Source organism: Lepisosteus oculatus, chromosome 4 (assembly GCF_040954835.1).
Source record: "Lepisosteus oculatus isolate fLepOcu1 chromosome 4, fLepOcu1.hap2, whole genome shotgun sequence".
Lineage (NCBI taxonomy): Eukaryota > Metazoa > Chordata > Actinopteri > Semionotiformes > Lepisosteidae > Lepisosteus > Lepisosteus oculatus.
In genome coordinates this window covers 47,247,508-47,271,450 of record NC_090699.1, presented here as the reverse complement: position 1 = coordinate 47,271,450, position 23,943 = coordinate 47,247,508, and the positions used below count along the sequence as shown (strand labels likewise).

At 36.5% G+C, this 23,943-nt stretch overlaps 1 protein-coding gene across 3 annotated transcripts in view; it reads left to right on the top strand.

The window, feature by feature from the left end:
- Positions 1-7,763, top strand: part of si:ch211-236d3.4 (actin-associated protein FAM107A) — a 52,021-nt gene extending 44,258 nt beyond the window's left edge. For all 3 annotated transcript variants that reach the window (XM_015347074.2, XM_015347076.2, XM_015347075.2), the window contains 2 exons: positions 4,982-5,138; positions 5,354-7,763. In XM_015347074.2, coding sequence (XP_015202560.1) covers positions 4,982-5,138; positions 5,354-5,470 — 274 coding nt within the window. In that variant the 3' untranslated portion in view covers positions 5,471-7,763. The remainder of the gene's footprint in view (positions 1-4,981; positions 5,139-5,353) is intronic.
- Positions 7,764-23,943: the final 16,180 nt, after the last annotated feature.

Below are 23,943 nucleotides of genomic sequence, written 5' to 3'. Positions count from 1 at the left end.
CTTCAGGCTCCCTTAAGCTGAGGTGCTGGCTTACAGAGTCATGGTTCTACTTCTAAGTGAGCATCTAGGTTATAGAGTCAACCCACCCTTGAAGCCAGTGTCTTTCTTGATCAAGCTGCTCAGAACTTTGTTTAGTTTTGCTTAAAGATGGTGTTTCCAGGATCTTTTTCACACTGTTGAAACAGGACCTGGTGGCAGTGGTTAAGAGAAATTAAAGGAAATCAAGAACATGAGGTCTGAAATTCAATCATGGATAATTAAGCAAGGGTGCTATTTAGAGTATAATGCTGTAATGTGCTACACCAATGCTAGTTACCAAGCATAAGGCTGTTTTCAAAATAAAACAAAATAATAAGAGAAACACTGTTGAACTAAATCAATGTCAGGGTTTACAGACTGTGTTACATATTCAAAGAGCATTTACACTTTGATGTCCAAACGCACACTCAGTAAATAAATGGATTAGAACTCAGTGGCTTACTTCAAGCAACAGACGCAATAGCAATGCAGCCTTGGAAATACTACCAATTATTCTTCTTCCCTTTATTCTGAGTCTGTCAGCTATTTGCATACCAATCACTTCTGTGCTCTGTTATTAGTACCTCTGTAGGGCTTGATAATTCACTGGCACTTACTCAGCTCAATGATCACGTGATAGAAAACTACAATGATATCGCTGCCTTATTTCCCCTACGACATAATGTTTTTCATTGTTCACATAGCATATACAAAATCTAAAATGTAATCTTCATACAATATAGGTTACACCTAAAATTAATGAACTCTGCAGAGTTTGGAAAGCCTCTGTATTATGTTTGAAATTGTGATATTTTTCTCCTTTCTCTGGCTACATTAATAGGACATGACTGCCCTCTGGGGGTCAGAAGTATATGCATTAATTCTAGTTTCTTACTCAACATCACAAGTTTGTCTGACCAGAGTTTAGCAATGTTGGTCCCCATTTATACAGATGGAAGGGCTAGAACCCTGTGACCCCGATTTAAAAGAATAGATTAGAAATTGATTAATCTTAAAACATATCCCCAGTTGCAAAACAATTTATAAGAAACAAAGCTCATCTTTCAGTCATATCTGTTATATTAACACATGAACAGTGAGTTGTGTATTAAGTAATAAACTTTAAGTTCTATGATGAACTTTACCTGTAAAAGACTATCTAAAATTTTAAAAAATAAAACAGAGGTGTATACAAAATAAAATAATAAATTGAACAGAATTAAATGTTAGAGTAAAAAATGAGTTTTAAGACAGGTTTTGAAAGTTCTGACAGATTTATACGATCTGATATAGACTGGGAGATCATTCTACTATCTAGCAGCATAATACAGTTTTCCAGGACTAGCACTGAGAACTGAAAAAAGAGTCCAAGAATGAATTTTCATGGGCTGTTTCCTGTTGTGAATTGTGGCCTGCCTTGTGAAAGTGAGTGATTTCATTACTGACATTGCTATTGCATTCTTCTTCTTCATGGAATATGGACTTTCCTACTGTGTTTAGATAGGCAGATTAATTACAGAATTGACATTTGGAGGTACAAAAAATAATGTCATCATTAGTCTGCTATATTAGGAGTGATACAGTATGTAAATATATTGAGCACCTCAAGAAACCAATTTCTTGAAGAAAGGCAAATTCTTAAAGCTGAATAATATTTGTTATTAAAAAAGTTAATCAGAAAGGGGTCTACAAGTCAAGTTAGGAGTGTGCGGCCTTTCAAAGCAATACATACTGTAACTAAGTGGATACATGCTTTGCATAAGGTTGCACATGATGTCTTGTGGGATTCTGTCCCAGCCCATGTGACGTCTTCCTTGACCGCTTTAATATGCAAGGCTTGCACTTTCCTTCTGCACGTCTTATGTGAGGGAATGCCCATACTTAGATGCTTTACCCCAGCATAGTGCTCAATCTTGTAGTTGTCATTCAGCAAGCCATCTGACATTCTGGATCCTTGAAGTTGAAGTGTGGAGGAAGAAGTGATGCTCATACTGTTTATTGTAGATGTGAGTGGGAGAGCTTCACAGCCTCAAGTCATGACCCAGTCTGAATATGACTCACAATAATTCTATTTTGCTTTATTCAGAGCCAGGCTAAATTATTCCAATCACCTTCCCCTTGAACAAAAATGTGAGAGTAATATTCTGATCTCCTCATAACATCATCACTCTAATTTGTGTCCCGGCTTGGGATCTGGGTAATCCAGGACAGAGGATTAAGTCAGTGTCACTTTTGAGGCTTCAAAACAGGCTCTCTATTTGACTGAGATTCCTTTTTGCCAGTCAATATCCTTTAAAAAGCAGTGGCAATGCAGCACAAAGCTGCCACACAAAGCTCTTCACATCCGTGATGTTAGAGACCAGGCAAGGCAGCATGGCAGTGATGTTTTCTGATTCACTTGCCACTCCATCCAACTCCGACTTTATCACATTTTATTGTGTTACAGCATGGAACTATGATGTTTTTAACTGAGAATTTTTCCCACTCATCAACACAAAGTACTCTATAATGTCAAAGTGAAAAAGAAAACAGACATTTTACTAAATTAATTGAAAATAAAAACCAGGAAATAATTGAATTCCTAAGTATTCAACCCCTTGCTTTGACATACCTACTGTAAATTACCTCTGAAGTAACTAACTAATTACTTGATGTCATATAATTACTTGACTGGAGTCCACCTGTGTGCAGTTGAGGTATTTCACATGATTTCAGAATAAATACACCTGTGTCTGGGAGCTTCCCCACTTAGTGCATTTCCAAGGAAACACTATTCCATGAAGACCAAGGAACATTCCAAGCAGATCTGAGACAAGGTTCTTGAAATTACCAGACAGGGCAAGGATATAAGAAAATTTCCAAGGCATTGAATATACCATAAAGCACAGTGAAGTCCATCATTAAAAAGGTGAGAAAATATGGAACAACTGTGAATCTGCCCAGAACTGGCCTTCCTCCAAAACTGAGTGTCCGGGTAAGATAAACCGTAGTAAGGAAGGCCACCAAGAGGCCTACGCCAACTCTAAAGGAGTTACAGTCCTCCATGACAGAGATGGAAGAAACTGTGCGAAACTGAGACAACAATACCACGCACACTTCATAAATCTGGCTTGTATGGAAGGGTGGCAAGAAGAAAGACTTTGTTGAAAATAACTCATATCACATCTTGGCTGGTGTTTGCCCAAAGGCATGTGAGAGACTCAACAATTTGGAGGAAGATTCTATGGTCTGAAGAGACCAAAATTGAACTTTATGTTTGGCACAGCACATTACACTGAGAACACCATCCCTACAGTGAAGCATGGTGGTGGCAGCATCATGCTTTGGGGATGGTTCTCTGTGGCAGGGACTGGAAAATCCACACTGGGACTGCAATCCGCACTGGGACTCGGAAGATGATTCATTGACAAACGGTCCCCATCCAACTTGATGGAGCTTGAGCAATTTTGCCAAGAAGAATGGGCAGAGATTCCAGTGTCAAGATGTGCAATGCTGATAGAGACTTACCCAAAGAGATTCACAGCTGTAATTGCTGCCAAAGGTGGTCCTAACTCTGGGGGGTCTATATGTATGCATTTGATTATTTTCTGGTTTTTATTTTTAATTAATTCAGTAAAATGTCTGGTTTTATTTTCACTTTGGTATTTTATAGTACTTTGTGTTGATGAGTGGCACAAATTCTTAGTTAAATACATCATGGTTCCATGTTGTCACACAATAAAATGTGAAAAGGTCCAAGAGGGGTGAATACTTTTGCATGGCACCGTATGACTCACTTCAGGAGTTTCTCCTTGTTTCTCACAAAAAAAAACAAAATGGAGAGATGACACACACCATTAACAGTACACAAATTGTTAAATACACATAACAGAGACAACAGAATCACAACATAGTCCTTAAGAAAAGATCTAGGTGATGTCCAATGAATCAAGGTCCCACAGCTCTCCAGGATGTTGTGATTATAATATCTCAGGAATTATGGATTTGTAGTATGGCTGCTACACTATAACATATAATACACTCTTTGTCACGGGAGCCAGGTTGGTCTCCCATTGAGGATGGTGTTTAGACCCTATGCGAGGCGGACCATTGACCGGGTTCAGGGGAGACACATGGGGTTTATTGGTGCTCTAAGTGAAGTAGGGAAGTTCGTGCAGAATTGTGGGGAATATCCGAAAGGAAAACATATCCAAGGAGGTTCAAAGGGGAGAGAGGAAGCAGTCCATTGCCAGGAGATCCAACAGGAGACACAGTCAAACAGGAACACATGACGAGACAAGAATCCAGGAATCCAGGAAATACAGGGCTCCCTTCCCTTCCCTCCGGGGGAGTGTAAACGGGCCTATGCCCTCAGCTTTGCTCCGAAGCCTGGTACTAGATGGGCCATCAAGCTACCATCTACCAAAGCTGAGCCCCAAAGGCAAGAAGGAGTAAACTTAAATAAGGAAGCTAAAACAAGGCACACTAGGAAGTGTTGTAACAGAAAGAATAAGGTTCTGGATCCCGAGATGAAGTTAAACAGATGAGTTTATTGCATACAAGGAAAAATAAAGCCGAAGTCTTGTTTCCCGCAAGAAACAACAAAACCGAAGTATTGTTCCATTTGCCGGTACAAACTTTTAGGTTATATACTCCTTCCTTGCTGCTCCGGATGTCATTCATTGTAATGGTAAGGGGCGGGTCATGGTATTTGGCCAGTTAAGAGACCATGGCCAAATGGTCAGTTTAAGATTATGCCCCCAGGGGGTTCCTAGCTCGCATCAGTTAACCCCCTTTCCTGCCATAAACCCCTGTTGCTTAGAAGTCTAATTTTCAGGCAGAACTGACTTAAATTAACCCTTTTTACATCTTGTGTCTTACTTCAGAAGTAATGCAGCTAATAACTAAAAATACTAACATGAGGTTGAAGCGCCCTCTGTATGAGAGGGTGGTAACCGCAACACTCTTGTTTCTTTCATGGCAGGGGTTTGGGAATCGAGAACAAGCCAGAGCTCCAGCGAGTACTTGAGCACAGGAAACGAGAGCAACACATTCGTCAGAAAAAAGAAGAAGAAGAAGCCAGAAGACTGAAGTCCCCCTTTGAGCAAGAACTTCTCAAAAGACAGAAGAGGTTAGAGGAGGTAAGGCGAGCTAGTGTAATATGTCAAACACAGGGCCAACAGTAGAAGTACGTTTTATCCAGTTTGCAGACTGTAAATGTACATTATGGGCAAGAGATTCTAAGAGAGCAGTGTGTTAAGCGAGAAAAAATTGACACTTTCCAGAACTGAAAGTGTTAACATAAATCATATCTGTATTTGTTTTTTTAATGATCAAAGCAATCTCTGTGTTTCAGCTTGAAAAAGAACAAGAAAATCTTGAAGAGAGATCTGAAAACGAACCAGAATTCATTAAAGTGAAAGAAAATTTAAGAAGGACATCTATTTTAAATCCGGAGGAGAAGGATGTCTAAAAAGTTGTTTTCCATCTGTGGAACATACTGTATGTGATGAGTATTACTCATGTATACATACATGGTACAGAACATCTGCAGAGTGTTAGCTATCTCCACTAAGTTGAAGCAACTTACAGACAACAGCACTCCCTTTAACTGAAACAAGAATCCCAGGTTTATGTAATAAAGTGATTTTCATTCAAGAAGTTCTCACTAAACTGGGAAAAGATTCTACTCCAGACTTGTTCTTAAAATGCTCAATGTACTGTACCACACACCAGGAAATGGCATTATCCTCATAAACCATTTATCTGTTGAAATCATCAGTCAGCCTATATAACACAGACGGTTATCTCAGTCTCTGAAAATACGGTAGGCAGACAGCTGAGAAGGGATAAAAAACGACAATGAAATTCAATCAGAAAACAAACGTACCATGGAAAAACATGAATTTTTCAGGAGCTTGTCAGTGGTTTTTTGCAGCTTTAGTGACAGTGAGACTCACTTGTGCTAAGATTTAGATCTACATCCTGAAATATTTAGTATTAATGGATCTATTAGACTTTCACGCATTTGCAAGAAGTTAGTGAAACTACAGATTCAAAGTGAGACTGAATCTTCTTCAGACACATAAAGGTAAAAACCTAAAGATTACTAAACTATTTATGATATTTTATGGAGGGAGAATAAAGAAGAAGTTTTGACTTACCTTTCTGTGAAAGTTAAATTATATGTTGAAATGCTATAGTATGAAATATATATGGTGCCTGTGTTTTAAAGGGCGTAAGCATAAAGAGTATACTAGTTATGTATTATATGTTAAGATTATTATTCCTAAACTAGTAGAATTTAAAATAAAAAGAGGTGTTAGGCAATTTTCCTATACAATACTCAGTAATGCCACAGAACGTCAGGTAAAATGGCAATATAAACAGTATTATATAAAGCAGGCTGTTATCACAATGCTAAGATAATATTCACCCTTCAATAATTCTCTAGAGCTCAGAATGTTGTCCAGACTGGACTGTTCCTGCACTGGTTAAACAAATGAAGTCATATGGCATTCAGAATTTCCACAACATACTGTATGAAAAGTTTAATAAGTTTAGTTAATTATATATTTGAAAAGAAGAAATAATTAATTCAATATATGCTGTATATATTCTGTATTCTCTACATGTACAGTACATGTACACAACAAATTTTTAAAAAGTGCACAGCAGACCCGACTAGTGATACTTCTGCTGTTCATTGGAAGAATATTTTGCCGCATTTAACAAATACAGACAATTGCACTTCTGTAAATAACTGGATCAGTTGTGACTATACACCTTGCAAATTCAAAATAACAAAATAATTAAAATTAACAGTTCTACCAAAACATCTCACAGATTCAGAGACATGTGGAAAATGTCTGCTATTGCACTGTGCAGAAAATTATCCAATTAAAGTGTGTTTACGGAATGGATAAAATTATATAAAATATTTTATTTTTTTATTCTGATAATTTCATATCCATACACTCACTTTAAAACAAACAAAGTGGTGAAACAGAGCTATGTCAATGGCGATATTGTATTGTATTGGAGATATTGTACACTTAAGATTTATTCAGTGCCTTCCATGTTCTGTAATGCCAGCTGAGAAGGTATGAATGAACTAGATTGGTTTAAAACATGTAGCAATTTTGGACAGTGTACAGTGGCATTCTTTGATTCATTCTTTCTTTCCTTTTCTAAAAAAAACATCCAATATGGAAGAGCCAACCCATGGAATGGATGTATTCTAATTTAAAATGGTCTGTGTTTTTTTAAAATCTACATTGCAGGCGAACTGTGTTAGACTTAATTTCTTCCAGCATGCTCTCCTGCAATTAAACTATTTTTTTCATACAACACAAATGCAACACTACTAAAGACTAGTGTACAAGGAAAATGTCTTAATTAAGGAACTTGAAAATCAGGAATAAGATATTTTTTTCTATGATAAGTTTTACCTTTTAGAATATGAACAATTTTGTTACATTTACATTTGTATTTAGTTAAAAGAGATCTGTGTTTTGATGTGTATCTGCTGGCCTTTAACCTTTAATGTTAAACAAAATGCCACTTAATTGTTCTTTTTTTTCAATTGTGTGCAGATGTGTACTTTTCATTAAAATGTTTTTATTATCACAAATAAACTTTCAGTATATGTAATGTTTTGTAGGACAGATCTGATTAATTTAGACAAATATGGGTTATTGTATTTAAAAACTGGTGAATACTACAATATTTCTCTTTATTCATAACAAATAAAGAACTAAAACTAATTTTAGAGACAATAACAGTGGTATGTTTACTTATTTATTTACACACATTTATACTGTAGAAATGCAAGAGGTATGCATTTCAGCAGAATTTGACATTAAAGTTGTGGGCACAGTACTGTTTTACATCAAAACTGCTGATTTAAAGCAATCTTGAACAACAGGGGACTTTCATAATGGTATTCAAAGTCTTGATAAACTGAACCTAATGGATAACTTTATATTCAATAATTATTCAAGGACTTTAAAGCATGCTTGGAAATTGAAGGAGTACATTTAGGACTCAAATCTCAAGGCAGTTTTATTACACAGAGGGTGCTGAGTATATGGAACAAATTACTCAGCTCTTGTTGAAATCAAGTAACTTTCAAGAAATGGCCAGATGAGATCCTTCAAAATATGACTTACTAGCAACCAACCATAAGATAAGGTATGTAGCTTCTACTCATTCATAACCCTTTCCCTTGTTTTCAGTTATGAACCGCCATGGCAGAGAATTCAAGAGTTAGAGAAACATTTATTTTCATTGAGACAGGAATTATTTCATATTGTAAAAAAAAACCAAACAAAATGTTCAGTGGAATATGAATTATATTAGATATAATTAATTATAGAACTGATTATGAATTTATCTGAGGCAATTTTAGTATTTGGATAGTTTTACAAACAAGACATGTTCCTCAGAAGCAGATTTTTCCCACAGATTAAATTGCTTAGTCAATTTCCAAATTCTTTTGGGTTTTTCTTGTTCTCACTTGGCTGCACCTTTTCAAAGTATTTTTAGAAATAACATACAGGCAATACAGGCAGGGTATCACAAAGGACGGGGGTGGGGGGGGGGCTTATTAGCATTAGTAAGACCTCACTTAGAATATCATGTTCAGCTGTTGTCTCCAAATCACAAAAAGCCTTAAAGAGTTCAAAGTACAACAATATTGATCAACCTGGAAAACTACCAATGTTACAAATACACTATAAATTATTAATTAATTACTCAATTAATTAATTGTTACTTCAGTATGCTATAAACATTACATATAATACATACACGTTGAAAATTTTAAAAAATGTAAGTGGGTATTTATGTTCACACCCTGGAGTTTGACATATAATACTGATGGTTTGTTTTCTCTAAAGCAGTTAAACACATTTCAATTTGCACACATAACCAGACAGGTGCTGTGTGTCTTTTACAGCAGGTCCCAGTTCTCCCCATTGTTATTGTGAAAAGGTACTGTACCATGACCTTAGCTTCAGCAAATTACTCTAATTTGTTTTTCTCCATCTTATCTTTCTTGCTAAAATTGAGGTTTGAAGTTCCCAAATCTTTCGACAAAAATGTGACAACAGCAATTCAAAAAGAAATTGTTAGGGCTAGAATCTTAATGGTAATAAATAATAAATAATCTCTTTATTAGAAAATTACTTTTTCTTTCTCTGTGATCCTACCCTCAAAAGCTATACTATTTAAGAGAGCTGATTAAACATCAAATTAATAAAATCTGCTTCTTTAATTTAGTAGCTTTAGGTGTAGGCTTTCAAATAATTCTAAACTATTCACTCACCTATATACAAGCACAAACTCCCCTACTTGCTTCTTAATTGCCACACACATTTCTACTAGTAACAGAATACTTGAAATCACAGGGCCCTTTGTGTGGGAAACATGTTATCATTTTCCAATCTTTATAATCCAAAAGAATCTTCAGTATCAGATTTGTTTTGCTCTGGTTAACAAGAGCCGAATTGTTTTAGTTCAGCATAAGTGGACCTGAAATCTGGGATAGCTAGAAATAACAGGGCTCAGTAATAAACCACACTAGTGTAGAATCCAAGATTCAGAGAAAGGCTTATTTACACAGAGGTAGGGATTGTTTTATGTTGTAAAAAGCACAAAGGATATAAATGAATGGAATATTAATTAAATTGGATATAACTAATTATATTATGTAAATGTTCAGGAAAGTATATGAAGCATGAATCAGACTATTAACATAATTTGAGCATTTGGGTAAAAATAGTTTCTCAGATGTTTGCATTGTGTTAATCAAAGCAGACTTTCCCCATACGTTACATTACTAATTCTGAAAATGGGGAAGTTTTCCATTTCACCAGTAATCAATAATCAGATCAACAACATATGACTGAACTGATAAAAAAATAATTCCACTTACCTTTGTCTTGTGGGAGCCTTGGAACTGTTTTTAGAGTATAGGAGTTTTTCATTTAAGGTTGTATCTATTTTAGCTGCTTGAATTAAAAAAGAAGAGAACTAATTTAAATGTAAAATAAATATAGCCAATACGGTACTGTATGTATCTCTTCCTTGGCTAACAATTTGAATTCTGTAACTTTAATATAACTAAGCAGTGGTGTTCTTGAAGTAGGGTCTTTTGTGCTACATGTAATAATGTACAATTCTGTAACGTACAGTATTTCACAGTTTTTTGTAGTTACTTTATGCAGTTACTGTACATCTGATGTTCTGCATAATAAAGCTTTTTTGGCTCTCTTCCTGGCACTAGGGTTAAAAACAGTTGAATTGCTCCTGAAGAAAAAAAAGAAAAAACATTTAGTTAATTAAACTATGAGACAATTATGATGTATTCTTTGATTCTGAAGACAGTTCAGCAGATAGCACAGTATAGTATGATTGTGACCAATGTGCTCTTCCAATATAAAAAGATTTATGTATTTATGATTTACATGGTTTGAATTTATCAAAGTCACCCATTATGAAAAATGACTTAAGTTTTGACCAAGGGATTTCTTAAATCCTAAAATGAGAGACCCAGAAACTGTATAAGCATGAGAGTAAAGGTAACTTTTTATTATGGTGTTTCAACACTTAAACTAATGATTGTTAAAATGTCATTTATTGTAAAACTTTATTTGACATTTTAAAATGTGGAAAAATTCAGAGATTCCATGCAGTGAGTTAAGTTCAAACAGAAACATAGGAGTTATACTCATGTTTTTTAACAAAGGCTTCAGGAAACAAAATGCAACAGAGAAACCTGATTTAATATTCCTTCTGTAAATCTTTTATTGACAATTTCCGCTTTGACTACACTGTGATTCAGTTAAGCCAATAAAGTTCTATGAATTTGATATATACAGCACTGAAGAAGGTCATTGTGTGTGAACAGTATCATAAATATGAAAGTTTGCTGTGTCCCTCCCATTGATCTGTACTAACATCCAATACTAATGAACCTTGATCTTGGTCTTCAGCTCCCAGAGTAAAAAGAAGCAAAATACACTACTGTAGTTGCAAGATCTGGAAAGAATTATCTTTTTGGCTATATTCCACTTGGGTGAGGCTTATTTAGACCTGTAAAGTTCCTTCCTTTCAGAGGCGTGGTTACTGCACAGGTACTGTACAAAGTACTAAGACTTTGAGAACACATCAATGAACTGTACAAGAGAAGATGGCAACCACATTAAAGATGGCCCTACCCTTGTTGATAATGGTTCTTGCAACCTACATCACCACTGAAGCAGGTAAGACAGCAGCTTTACATGTCTGTTAATTCTGATTTTTAGTGGAATAGTTCTGTAACTGTGGGAGCCTACAGTACCTGCATATCAAGACTATGTCTTTTAGTTTAAAGCAATTCAGAGGATGTCACATTGGAAGCATCAAATACAACTAATAAATTTGACTGGTTTTAAAAGGTTTCCACATCTTGTTTTAGCATTTAAGTTAAATTTTGGTCTTTAATTCAATTTCCTGGATAAAGGTGTTCATTATATATATATTACTAGAACATATGTATGCCTACAGTATATGGAATCTATATTGTATTTTATTCATTAAGTGTCCATTCTCTTAATGAAAAGATCTCTGGATATTTCCCGTTACTTATTTATGATTTTTTTGTGAAAAGTTAGTTTTGAGACTTTTACATGAACTATCTAAAATAAAGGGTTTATGCCAAACAAGACAACATCAACATGCACAAAAACATATATTGTTAGTATTCCAAGGAATTAGCAAGATGTTTTTGCAATGTTTTTCAGCCCTTTTGAGAAAATCATCTGCCACTGACTTTCTGACCAGAGGCAGAGATAAGCGCTCTCCAGAGTGTTCTGAAGTAGGGTGCAGCATTGAGGAAAATGAGCCAGAAGAGCTGCTTGAGTCTAAATCTGACTATGTGAGTAAAACAATGTGTTATAGGATTTCATAAGAGCTGTCTGTGTGACTGCCTCCTTCCCAGCTGTAGAAGCATTACTAACCAATATCCCCTGACCAGATACTGTATTTGGGTTCCCTTAATTCATTTTAATATCTGCACATCTGAATAATGCTCTGATTGTATGGAGACAAAATTGTTTTCCCTTGTTCGACATAATTTAATTTTACCTGAGAAGTTATTTTGCTTTGTATCTGTGGCAACCACTTCTTTGCTGCACTTATTTTATACATATATGAAAAAGAGATATTTTGCTGACAAATGCAGTCCATTTTATTGCCATTCAACACATGAAGGTAACTGAGCTACTGTATGGTTTCTTACTTCATAGGATGAAAAACTAAACTTGGGACAAAATGGTGGAACCAAAACAGGGAAACAACAGGTAAGACAAAGAGATGTGCAGTGAAAAGTTTCTTATGTGATAGTTTCCATTGGCTTATTACTATGACAAAAGTGGTTGGAACAATTTTCTATGCATTGTTTAGTAACATTAGCAAACCCAAAACAGTTGAAACAGTCGAACTCTTCCTAAAGAAAAAATACATATATTCTGTTTTTACCAATGTGCAAACCAACAAAGAATAAGCTAGTAACTCAAAATACATAAGAAGCACTGCATTTTCAAAGTTCACAACTGTAAAATGTTTCTGATTCCTTTCTTCTTTCATTTCAGCAGAATGAGAATAAATCTAACTTCGAGGAAGGCTCTGGCATGTAGCTCACTGACACTCAGCATTAGAAACTGAGCAAGACCCTTACAAGATGTTAAAAGCATCTCTAGAGTCTTTAGTGCATGATGGGGAAGTATTATTAAGTCCTAATATTATTCGTGGATCATATCTCATAAAACTGTAATGGAAAAACATTTGTATAAGAAATTAGAATTTTCAACCATGTAAGGTTGTGAAAACATAAAAAGTCAGTTTACTGCACTATACAGTATGTATTTTTGATTTAGGATTTACAAAAAGGTGCACCTCAAATGCATTTCACACAATATGTGGGAATGGATCCATTTTGTGGTTAGAATGTAACACTAAATCAAAAATGCATTTACAATTTTGAATGATGTAATTGGTATATAAAAGATTAAAACTTTTAAAACTTTTATTTTATACCATATGTCAAACAGTTTAAAAGCAAGTATTAACTGGTAATGTTGATCAAATGGTGCTTGTCAGCCTTGGTGCTCATTTTCATTATTTTCATGAGGGATACAATCCAGACAAAGTATGTCCGGTGCTAAATTGTATTCTAACAAATAGGCAGCCAACTATATTTGTCTTTGGTGTAACAAACAGGTGCTGAACTTAAATTGTACTGGTTTAAAATACAGATGAGCTGCTGTGATAATGATTTTAAGCCTTAGCTTTGAAACCTAAATATACCGACCTGGTAGAAGAAGGCTTAACAGAATTTCTTGACATGGTTTTATTAATGACACATCAAAGTACATTTTCTTAAGATAAAACAAACACCCAGGAACTTTGTAAAGTTCCATATGTTTTTAACGCCTTGATGAACTAATTACTGTTGCTGCTTATTTGTTGCAGTAGTCATTCACAGCAGCACCACAGATGATGGAAAGGGGAAATGCTGTATAATGTGTGATACAGTATGTACTGTACCTTCATCATCTTAACATGACGATGAATCATAGGCACTCTATTCTATTCTTATAGCAATCCACCTCCCGCTGTTAGGATTAATGAATAGAGTAGACTGTGTGTAATCTCTGTTTACGTTCTTTAATAAAGCATGCTTGCACAAGAAATGCCTTTTGGTTTACTTTGCATTTGGACTTCTCTCTAAGTACTTGCCTCTTTCCAGTGAAACAGAACACATTTTGAAAAGGTATTTCCACAAGGTGCCAAAGTGAATGAATTGTTAGATTTTATGCAACAGACTTAAGCTGTCTGAGCTGTTTCTAAAAGCTTTTTCCAGTTAAAGCACTCAGATAATAATATGTCATTCTAAACAATAACACTGCTGGTCTGTTGTTTGTGTCTGACTGACATGAAAAATGACTGAAAAACTCAAAATAATTCAAAACAATTTCTAACTTTATTGTTAAAATTATCAATCGGCAATTCATTTTAACAAATACAGATAAGCACAACTATGTTTGAACATGTATTTTGTGCCTAAGAGCCAGGTGTCATACGGGAACAATTAAGAGAAGCAGTAGTGAAATCAGCACTATCTTAGCTAAACAAACTAATCTTCACCAAATCAAAGATTATTTCAGCCTTTTACTTACTGTGCTTTCGAAATTACACCCCAGACAGGAACAATATCTATGAAAAACTCCAAAATTATGTGTAAAACATTTACACTTTCTCTCACTATGAAGTAATTTAGAACTTAATAAGTACTATTATTATGGTTCAAATGTTATTAAAGAAAATCCTTGTAAAAGTACAACGATTCTAAATTGTTACAGCTAATAATTTAAAGCGACCTTGTGATGTTTTAAAATGTAACAACAGGCAGAATAATAATACTTCTAATACTTTTTTATTCCTATTTTCTTTTCAGATTGCATAAAATGCATGCCAACACTTTATTGTTCATATTATACTATGTTCCAGATTTATGTCTTAGTGGTGCACTCACTTGAACTTATGTTTTTCAGGTAATTTAAAATACAAAGGTATGCCAAGACCACCCAAGAATAGAAGAAACCCATTAGTAGTACAGTGGCAATATCACCTTACAGACATCGTCCTCCGAGTAAAAAAATCAGTTCCAAAAGTTACCCTTTTGGAACATGACTGAAAGGTGATCTCATAAAATCCTCTCAATGTTGTGTCTGAAGTGCAAGTTTAAAATAGAACAAAATTGTAATTACATAGACAAAGAATTTGCAGAGTAACACAAAAAGGATATTGGTCAAACCTTAACTGGATTAGCACTGAACAAATGGCATGATTGTGGAAAAGACTGTACAACAACCAAGATTTTATTTTAATTAGAAATGAAAAAGTTGACAACCTGAATTTGATTCTCATTTGTATTATTTCTCATTTCTATAAAATAACACAACCAATACAAATTACTGTCTCTAATGCTTAAATACAGTTTAATCTGGATAACAAAAAATATTAATTTACTAAATATTTTTGCAGCATCTTAGATGCACTGTATTCAAAACAATAAGAAGCTACAGTATCAAGCCTTGAAATACAACCATCACCTCTAGATACAGTACATGTGTCTCAGGTAATGCAGGGACAAATCAATGAAGGGTCAGTACTGACTTTGCTGCCCCCATCTGGTAATAAAGCAAACACAAGTTTCAGAATAAAGATTTGAATCTGTCCTTAAACAGATTTTAATCATCATTTAGAATTTCAGGAATCTTTCCCAAACACATACACAAATATAAATGTGTGCAAAACAATGATTATACATATCAAAAAATGTATTTTCAAGATATCCTTTATAATATACAGTAGTCCCCTCCATATCAGACTTAAAATCAAACTGAAGTCAATAAGCATTGTGAATTATATTTGTGTTGAGTATAAAGAATTGAAATCAGAAGATCCTATACCCATTATAAGTCAGAGTAGAACCACAATATGTGTGTAGCACCATTCCGTACTTAAAGGACCCCCTTGGGTCCCCTGGACCCGTGCTTGAAAGCCCTAGAAATAAAAAGATACATATAGGTTAATGACAAAATGACAATCGAGTGTTGGAGTTTTGCCGTGGTAAACTATCATGTTTTTCATTATTCATTTGTGCTTACAAAACTAAAACTTGATCACCAATTATCTTCATCCATGGTGAGTGGAAGAGTTGTGGGCACAGAAACACAACACCATGACACGGGCTGTATTGTTGCACTCTGGAGTCCCCAGTGTGAGGTTGCTAGGCAATCCTGTGCTGAATACCGTGGGAGACCAAATGGTTCAACAGTCTGAGACTGGGATGGTGAGATATCAAAGAGCCCAAAACAACACAAATAAAATACACTCAGTGGCCACTTTATTATGTACACCTATCTAGTACCGAGTAGGACCCCTTTTGCCTCCAGAACAGCCTGAATTCTTCATGGCATGGATTCAACAAGGTGCTGGAAACATTCCTTAGGGATTTTGGCCCATGCTGACTCGATAGCATCACACGGTTCCTGCAGATTTTTCGGCCTCACATTCATGCTGCGAACCTCCTGTTCCACCACTCCCAAAGGTGCTCTATTGGATTGAGATCTGGGGACTGTGCAGACCTTTGGAGTTAACTGAAGTCACTGTCATGTTCGTGGAACCAGCTTGAGATGATGCGTGCTTTGTGACAAGACACATTATCCTGCTGGAAATATCCATCTGAAAACAGGTAGCCTGCAGCCATAAAGGGAGGCACATGGTCAGCAACAATGCTTAGGTACACTGTGGCATTCAAATGATGCTCAATTGGTATTAAGGGGCCTAATGTGTGTCAAGAAAACATTGACACAAGGCATGATGGAGCCATGGATTCATGCTGTTTATGCCAAATTCCGACCGTACCATCAGCATGTCGCAGCTGAAATCGAGATTCATCAGACCAGGCAACGTTTTTCCAATCTCCAATCATCCAGTTTTGGTGATCACGTGCCCACAGTAGCCTCATCTTCCTGTTCTTAGCTGACGGGAGTGGACCCCGGCATGGTCTTCTGCTGCTATAGCCCATCCGCTTCAAGGTTTGAAGCGTTGTGCGTTCAGAGATGCCCTTCTGCACACCACTGTTGTAAAGAGTGGTTATATGAGTACAGATGCAGCCATTCAAAATGCACGCTACAAACCTGCGGTACGGGCAACTACCCACAAGCCACCGGAGGGCACCGCGGTAAGTGATTGGCTGGCCAAAATGTCCGACAGGGGCACTCATGGTGCATTGGTCAGTAGTGAAAAGATTTAATCATTTAATCTCTTTACTGTGCACATTTTAATCCGCTTAGTATTGAATAATTATATGAAATTTTAGCACCAAAGGGAAATTTTAGTAGCTGAATATAAAAAGAAGAGGAGCATAACGCATCTTAAGGTCATAAACGATATTAATTTTGGAACATAAACATTACTGTATGTAAACTGTACTGTGTATGACTGGTCTTGGTAGTTTAAAGAAAAAATACACACCAGTCTTCCATTTCTCCCTAAACATTTTAAGCATGAAATTTTTTTGAAACGGTACCCAAATATACGATTGCTGTATAGAATGAATTTTAATTTAAAAAAATTATTTAACACGACAATTAAGCTGTTTACATCTTCCGCCTGAGAACAGTCACCTGTTGCTACTCAACGCAGAAACACAGCCACTAACTAGCAAAGAGAGGACATTAGCTAGCCAATATGATAAAGAAATAAATGATTATTTTGTTTATTTCTTTTGCACATTTATTTGAACATTTCCATCGATTGTACAAGCACTTGGAAACTGTCCAATCCCTAGTTCATCAGGCATTTTCTTTTATGCTGCGGGCATTCTCCCGGTCTGGCGCCAGTCTGTGTCTTCTAGGATATAATGCCAGCGATTTTTTGTTAAATTTGGGTTTCCAATAACACCGCAATAACAAACTCTTGTTTGAATGTCCACTATAACAGACAATCTCCTTTGCTTTAAACCGAGCGTTTAATAATTTCCTAAAATGAAAATGATTTACTTTATTTCCCTCACGGGATCAATATAAGTATCCATCATCTATCTAAACTATGGGACAGAATTCTGGGGTCTCCCTATACCAGAGATTACGGTAGGGCTTCGCAATGGTGATTGGCTGACACCATCTGACACCCTTCTGATTGGAGAAAAAAGACGTGTTGATCTGCTATACATACTGTACCAGGAAGAGGATTTCTTTCTATTCGAAACGTGTATTATAAAAGTTTAATTAAGAAGTAAAAACCTTACAGCGTACAAAGATTTCTAAACTGATCAGGAGGAAGAAAAATCACCCGTGTTTCGTGCATAAAAAGTGGTTATTAACTATCGAAACCTGTTTTATTTATTTTATTTTTATTTAGATTAAGAGTTCCCGTCACCCCCATTCCAATTTAAATCACAAACACGTGTTTAAGTAAATGTCTTTTAACGTTAATCGTTATCTTTGTCTTCTGCATAATAATGTATACCACTCTGTCCAGCAAATTAATAATAAACTTTATTTTATATCGCGTTTTAAACGAATAAGTAATTAGATTGCTCATAAACCTCATCACTTATTCTACAAAAACACAGCGTAATTGCTCTCTGAAAATATAGCGCTTTTAAAGGTGGCTCCTCAAAGCGCTTTACAGGATAACAACCGATGAAACAACATTGGTTGGGGGTTGAAAATACCTGTGAAACCGGTTTGTTCACAATGTACTGTAGACACAGAGTGTTACACCAACGCATTAGCATGTTAAAGCGATTCCATTGAGGAGCCAGGCGCGATAATTGTCTTGTTCCTTCATACAGTATCTGATCTGCAAGGCCATTTGAAACAAAACAAAAACTAAAAATAAGATACAATCTACAGACATTCACAACATAAACATATCTTAAAATATTTACATATGTTGTTAAATTATTACTTTAGAAATATACTTTAGGTTACTGAAACAGCCAGTTAATAAAATTGTTGCAATTTTGTTTTTGTTTGGAGGTGGGGATATTCTGACAAGAAATGATTTAAAGACAATCTGTCAAAGTGCAATGAAACAATAATTACGCTGGGTGAACGTTCCGAGGTCAAATTCTTCCGCGACAGGGGTACCTTTAAAGCACAGACGACGGCACCAAAAAATTTTGGCGCGCCCTCTCTTTAAAGCCTTGGCCAAATACGAAGACAGTACGCACAGTTATAATTCAAACTGAATTAAAAACTACTCCCGCGGAGAGTGATGAAAACCGCACAGCGTCAGGCGAATGCACATTAATATGTTGGGCTTTTGGGTTCGGGTGGATTTACGCCCTACAGTTCAACCTGCGGTACCGCTGTGTACTGTACATACAGTACGAACATGTGTTATTTTGACAAAAATGTCAATATACTTTAGGAGAAATTGAGTATTGGTGTGTATTTTTTCTTTAAAATACCAATAACAGCAACATACAGTTTACATAATATGTTTATGTTCCTAAATGAATATCGTTTATGACCTTTATGACCTTCGTTATGCTCCTCTACGTTTTATGCTTAGCTACTAAAATTTCCCTTTAGTGGTAAAATTCCATATACATATTCAATACTAAGAGGATTAAAATGTTCACAGTAAAGAGATTAAATGATTAAATCTTTTCACTAACGACCAATACACCACATTATCTTCTGTGTCGCATTAACATTGGAATGTTTTTTAGTGTCAAAAGAAGCGATACACAACCTGTCTCCTCTAAAACTCTTCAGTTTACAGAGAAATTCCGCCAGAGCCTCACAACATTGTCCATTAATACTCTTCTCGCGACTAATTTTTAGTTAAGCAGGATTTGAGCTACAGACCATAAAAGACCAAAAAACAGAATCCACCTGCGATTTGGGTGTTAACAAAACGTATTTACAAAGAAAGTGAAATACATTAATACTACCAGCTATATAGATACATAGATTTGGAAATTTAGATCCTTAAATTAATATTATGATTAATTTATTTAGATACGTGCTTACATACTGTATTCTCGATTATAAAACAGATAACTCCGGTCCTGGAATCTGACTGGCTGACACCATTCTGAAGCGGTACCATAATCTCTCGTATACAGACGCACCTGAAATTTGACTTGTTACTGCGTAATAAATTTTAAAGACGTAGATAAAAAGGTTTTGATTCTCATGTATCTGGTACAAGTATCTTTTAAAACAGCCTTTGTTGTGCTCTTGAGGATCCTTGTGATATTTTGAGCTCTGGTTGAATGATAAGTGTCGCAGTTTAAATAATTTTCATTGTTAGACATTATGAAACGTTCTGTTAAAAGCAAGGGAGTTTTTATGTCTGCTATACTAAAAGAAAATGCCCGACAAACTAGGGATTGGACAGTTTTTCAGTGCTTGTACAATCGATGGAAATGTTCAAATAAATGTGCTAAAGAAATAAACAAAAAAAGTAATTTATTCCTTTATCATATTGGCTAGCTAATGTCCCGTCCTTGTTAGATCAACGAAATGCTGTGTTGTTACTTTTTGTCGATGAAAAATAAAAAGTATTTTCATTTAAAATGATGGTTACAAATAATGTGGACCAGCGTAATACTTTGAGTTTACAGCTTGTCCAAGGTCATTCATTATTAATAATATGAGTAATATCTTTGGTAAAGACTTTGATGCATATGTAACGCAACGGGGGCTCAGGCAGGCACCCTTGCCGCATCTGGTCGGCCCCATCCCGATTGGAGGCTCGAACCCGGGACTCCCGCGTCTCTCTGCAGCGACCTAGCCCCGTGAGCTAAAGAGAGATCTCTCTACAGCCCAGTAGCTGTAGTCCTGCTATCACAGGGAAGGGCGGTGACATCACCTGCTCTGGTACGCCAGCTCTTACACAGTGCTTGTCGGCCGTAAGCGTTACACTCTCCCCCGCTTAAATCGCCGTCCCCGGCGAAGGGCTATCCGACCCCGCTTCTGACACCAATGTAACGCAACGGGGGCTCAGGCGGGCGCCCTTGCCGTATCTGGTTCGCCCCATCCCGACTGGAGGCTCGAACCCGGGACTTCCGCGTCTCTCTGCAGTGACCTAGCCCCGTAAGCTAAAGAGAGATCTCTCCACAGCCCACTAGCTGTGGTCCTGCTATCACAGGGAAGGGCAATGACATCACCTGCTCTGGTACGCCAGCTCTTACACAGTGCTTGTTGGGCCGACCAGATGCGGCAAGGGCGCCCGCCTGAGCCCCCGTTGCGTTACACATAAAATATTTCTGCATAATTAAAATATTTATGATAAAGGTAGGTTGTGTACTTTTGCCCAACTGAGCAATCTTGCTTTCATAAAATATACCAACTTTTTAATGACTGATGATTAACATGCTGTAATACACAGTTTGAATTTAAAAGCTCAAATGCTGTACATGAGAAGTTAAGCTTTATTGGCTCCTCCTGGCAGTTTTACAAAGTGATTCCGGATACTTTCCGGTATGACATCAAATGACGCGATACACCGCGTGATACTGCGTGATACTGCGTTTTGATGCGACACGCCCACCGGGGTATACCGCGAAATACCCCACCCATTTTGAATGGCTGCATCTGTATGTGTGACCTTTCTGTCAACTTGAATAAGTCAGGCCATTCCCCTCTGACCTCTCTCATTAACCAGGTGTTTTTGCCCACAGAACTGCTGCTCACTGGATGTTTTTTGTTTATCACACAATTCATTGTAAACACTAGAGACTGTAGTTCATGATAATCCCAGGAGGTCGGCTTTTTCTGAGATGCTGGAACCACCATGTCTGGCATCAACAATCATACCAATGTCAAAGTCACTTTGATCACATCTTCCCCATTCTAATGTTTGGTCAAACAACAACCAAAACAACAACTTTCATCAATTTCCCTACAGGATTAATAAAGTATTATATATCTATCCAAACCACTTGACCATGTCTGCATGCTTTATATTTTGAGTTGCAGCCACATGATTCGCTGTTTGGCTATTTGTGTTAACGAGCTAGCAACCTAATAAAGTGTGCATGGAGTGTATAAGGATGTCACAGTCACACCATTGAGTAGTTTGCAAGCACAGATGGAGCAGAATAGTGATGATGGCACAGCCACAATTACAAAGAAATGCAAAAGTGTTTATTGGGAAGAGCTGTGTTCCAAAATCCTCACGGAGAAAAACATGAGAAAAATAACAATTAATCAAAGAAAAAAAAAACTATATTTACAAGAATATGTAATAATAATCCTTATACTTATATAGTTCTTTGAGTGCACCACCACCACCAATGTGCAGCACCCAGCCTGATGATGCAACGGCAACCAAAGTGTGCCAGTACACTCATTTCACATCAGCTATCAGTGGGGAGAAGAACAGAGAACAGAGAAGCCATTTCATAGATGGAAAGAGGTTTTGACTAATAAAGCCCAATATACATTTTTGGCCAGGACACTGATGTACACTGATTACTCTCATAGAGTAAATTGTTGTAGGCACCTTCTACTCAGAATTACAACACAAGCTTCCTCCTATCTTTTTCCTCCCCACCTTTCCAGTGGAGGTCCTTTTCTGGCTTGTTTTAATTATTCAAATAACTGTTATCGAAAAGTGTATGGTACTACTTTGATTTTTTTATTACTACCCAACTGCAGAAACGTGAAAACGGCAAACATACCTCACATCTCAAACCTGGCTAAACCAGGAAGCCGAAACAGGAATATTGTAGTAGTGACAGAATGATTGTTTCTCCAGCCAGAGGCAGGTTACTCCTTACATCACCCTCAAATCCTCCCACCATTGCCAGCACACTCCTTTATTTCATGCCCCAACTTTTTAGTTTGCTCTTTAATTTGCATGTCCACATTTTTTAAGTTGTATGTCCATAGTTTTTTTTAAGATCATGCATCTTCACTTTTCATTTTGCATGTCCACACTTTTTAATTCACACTACTTCTCTTTTTAGTTTGTACAACATCTTTTGAATTTGCATGTCCATGTTCTTTAGTTTAAGCCACTCTTTTTTAGTTCACGCCACATCTTTTTTATTTGTGGCATGTATGTTTTATTTGCTTGTCTTTTGCACTTATGGGCCACCATACTTTACACCACAAAGCAAGCAAAGCCATCCCTGGGGTTCCACCAGCTCTATCGTCTTTGTTTAGAAAGTGATTTTTTGCATGTATGTGTGTGTTGCGTACGTGTGGATAACCCTCGAGTGCTGAGTTGATCTGGAAGTGGAGTGAGCAGCTCTGCAACACATACTAAAGCAGAGCAAGTCTGAATCTGAGTATCAAGTAGTGACTGTGAGTATCAATCACATCAGAAGCCTCTGAAGTTACAAGGTCAATAAATGTAATGAATCATATGAAAGAAAAGAGAAATTCAAACAGTAAAATCTCAAGAGGTGAGAGAAAGGTTAAAACAGCTGGTGAAAACATTGTTTTCTGCATCATCCCAAACTGGTTATTTCTGCAAGTGATATTCAGGAGGTTAACAACCTCATACTAGGCTTTTTCCACACCACCAGAATTATTAAGTGCAGCTGACGCCCTCAAGATTATTGAGGCACTGTCCAGCCACCTGGGAGCCATGCTTTTCCTGGTTGGCATATCTTTAGATGAGTCTAGATCCATGTGACCCTTGAGAGAACCCCCTCCTGTCTTCACCAGTGCTGCTACAGGCTGTCCATTTTCTCACTGTATTGTCCTGTAGCTCCCCTTTGTGGAATAACAATTTCACTAACGTAAAAGAGGGAAAACCAAATTAACTTTACCCCTTGAATGAAAAAACAAGCAGTAGAAAGTGATGTATTCTCATTTTGGTATTTTTCAGAAAGGAATGTGTTGATTGGAATTAATTAAATTAATTAATGGATTGATTGGAATATTACAGGATATGAAAATAGATGTAATCTTTATTTTGTTTTTGGTAATTTAGATTAAGCAAATTATTTCAGTAACATCAAGAAATTACATTCAATATCAGTGAAGAAACTTGTAACCAACTGCATATAGTGTATACAATAGAGTTTCACTCTGTCTTATGCTGTGGCTGTTATTTAGTTATCTGCAGCGTTGTGATAGACCAAAGCCCAAGTGCATTTCACAGAGCACATCAAAAGGCCTTTCTATGGAAGCACTGAATGGTTAGATCAGGGGATTTAGAGAGAGATATGATGCAGACAGGTGGAATGTAGACAGTCAGTTACTGTAAGGAACTTTTTTAGAAAAAAGTAAAGCAGAGCTCCCAGCCGAGACAAAAAAATGGGGTGAGGCTGTTGAGCCGACACTTTTAAAATAAAACAAAAGGAAAAAACAAATAACGCAAAGAAACCAATCAAGGAAAAATTAAGACTGGAGAGAA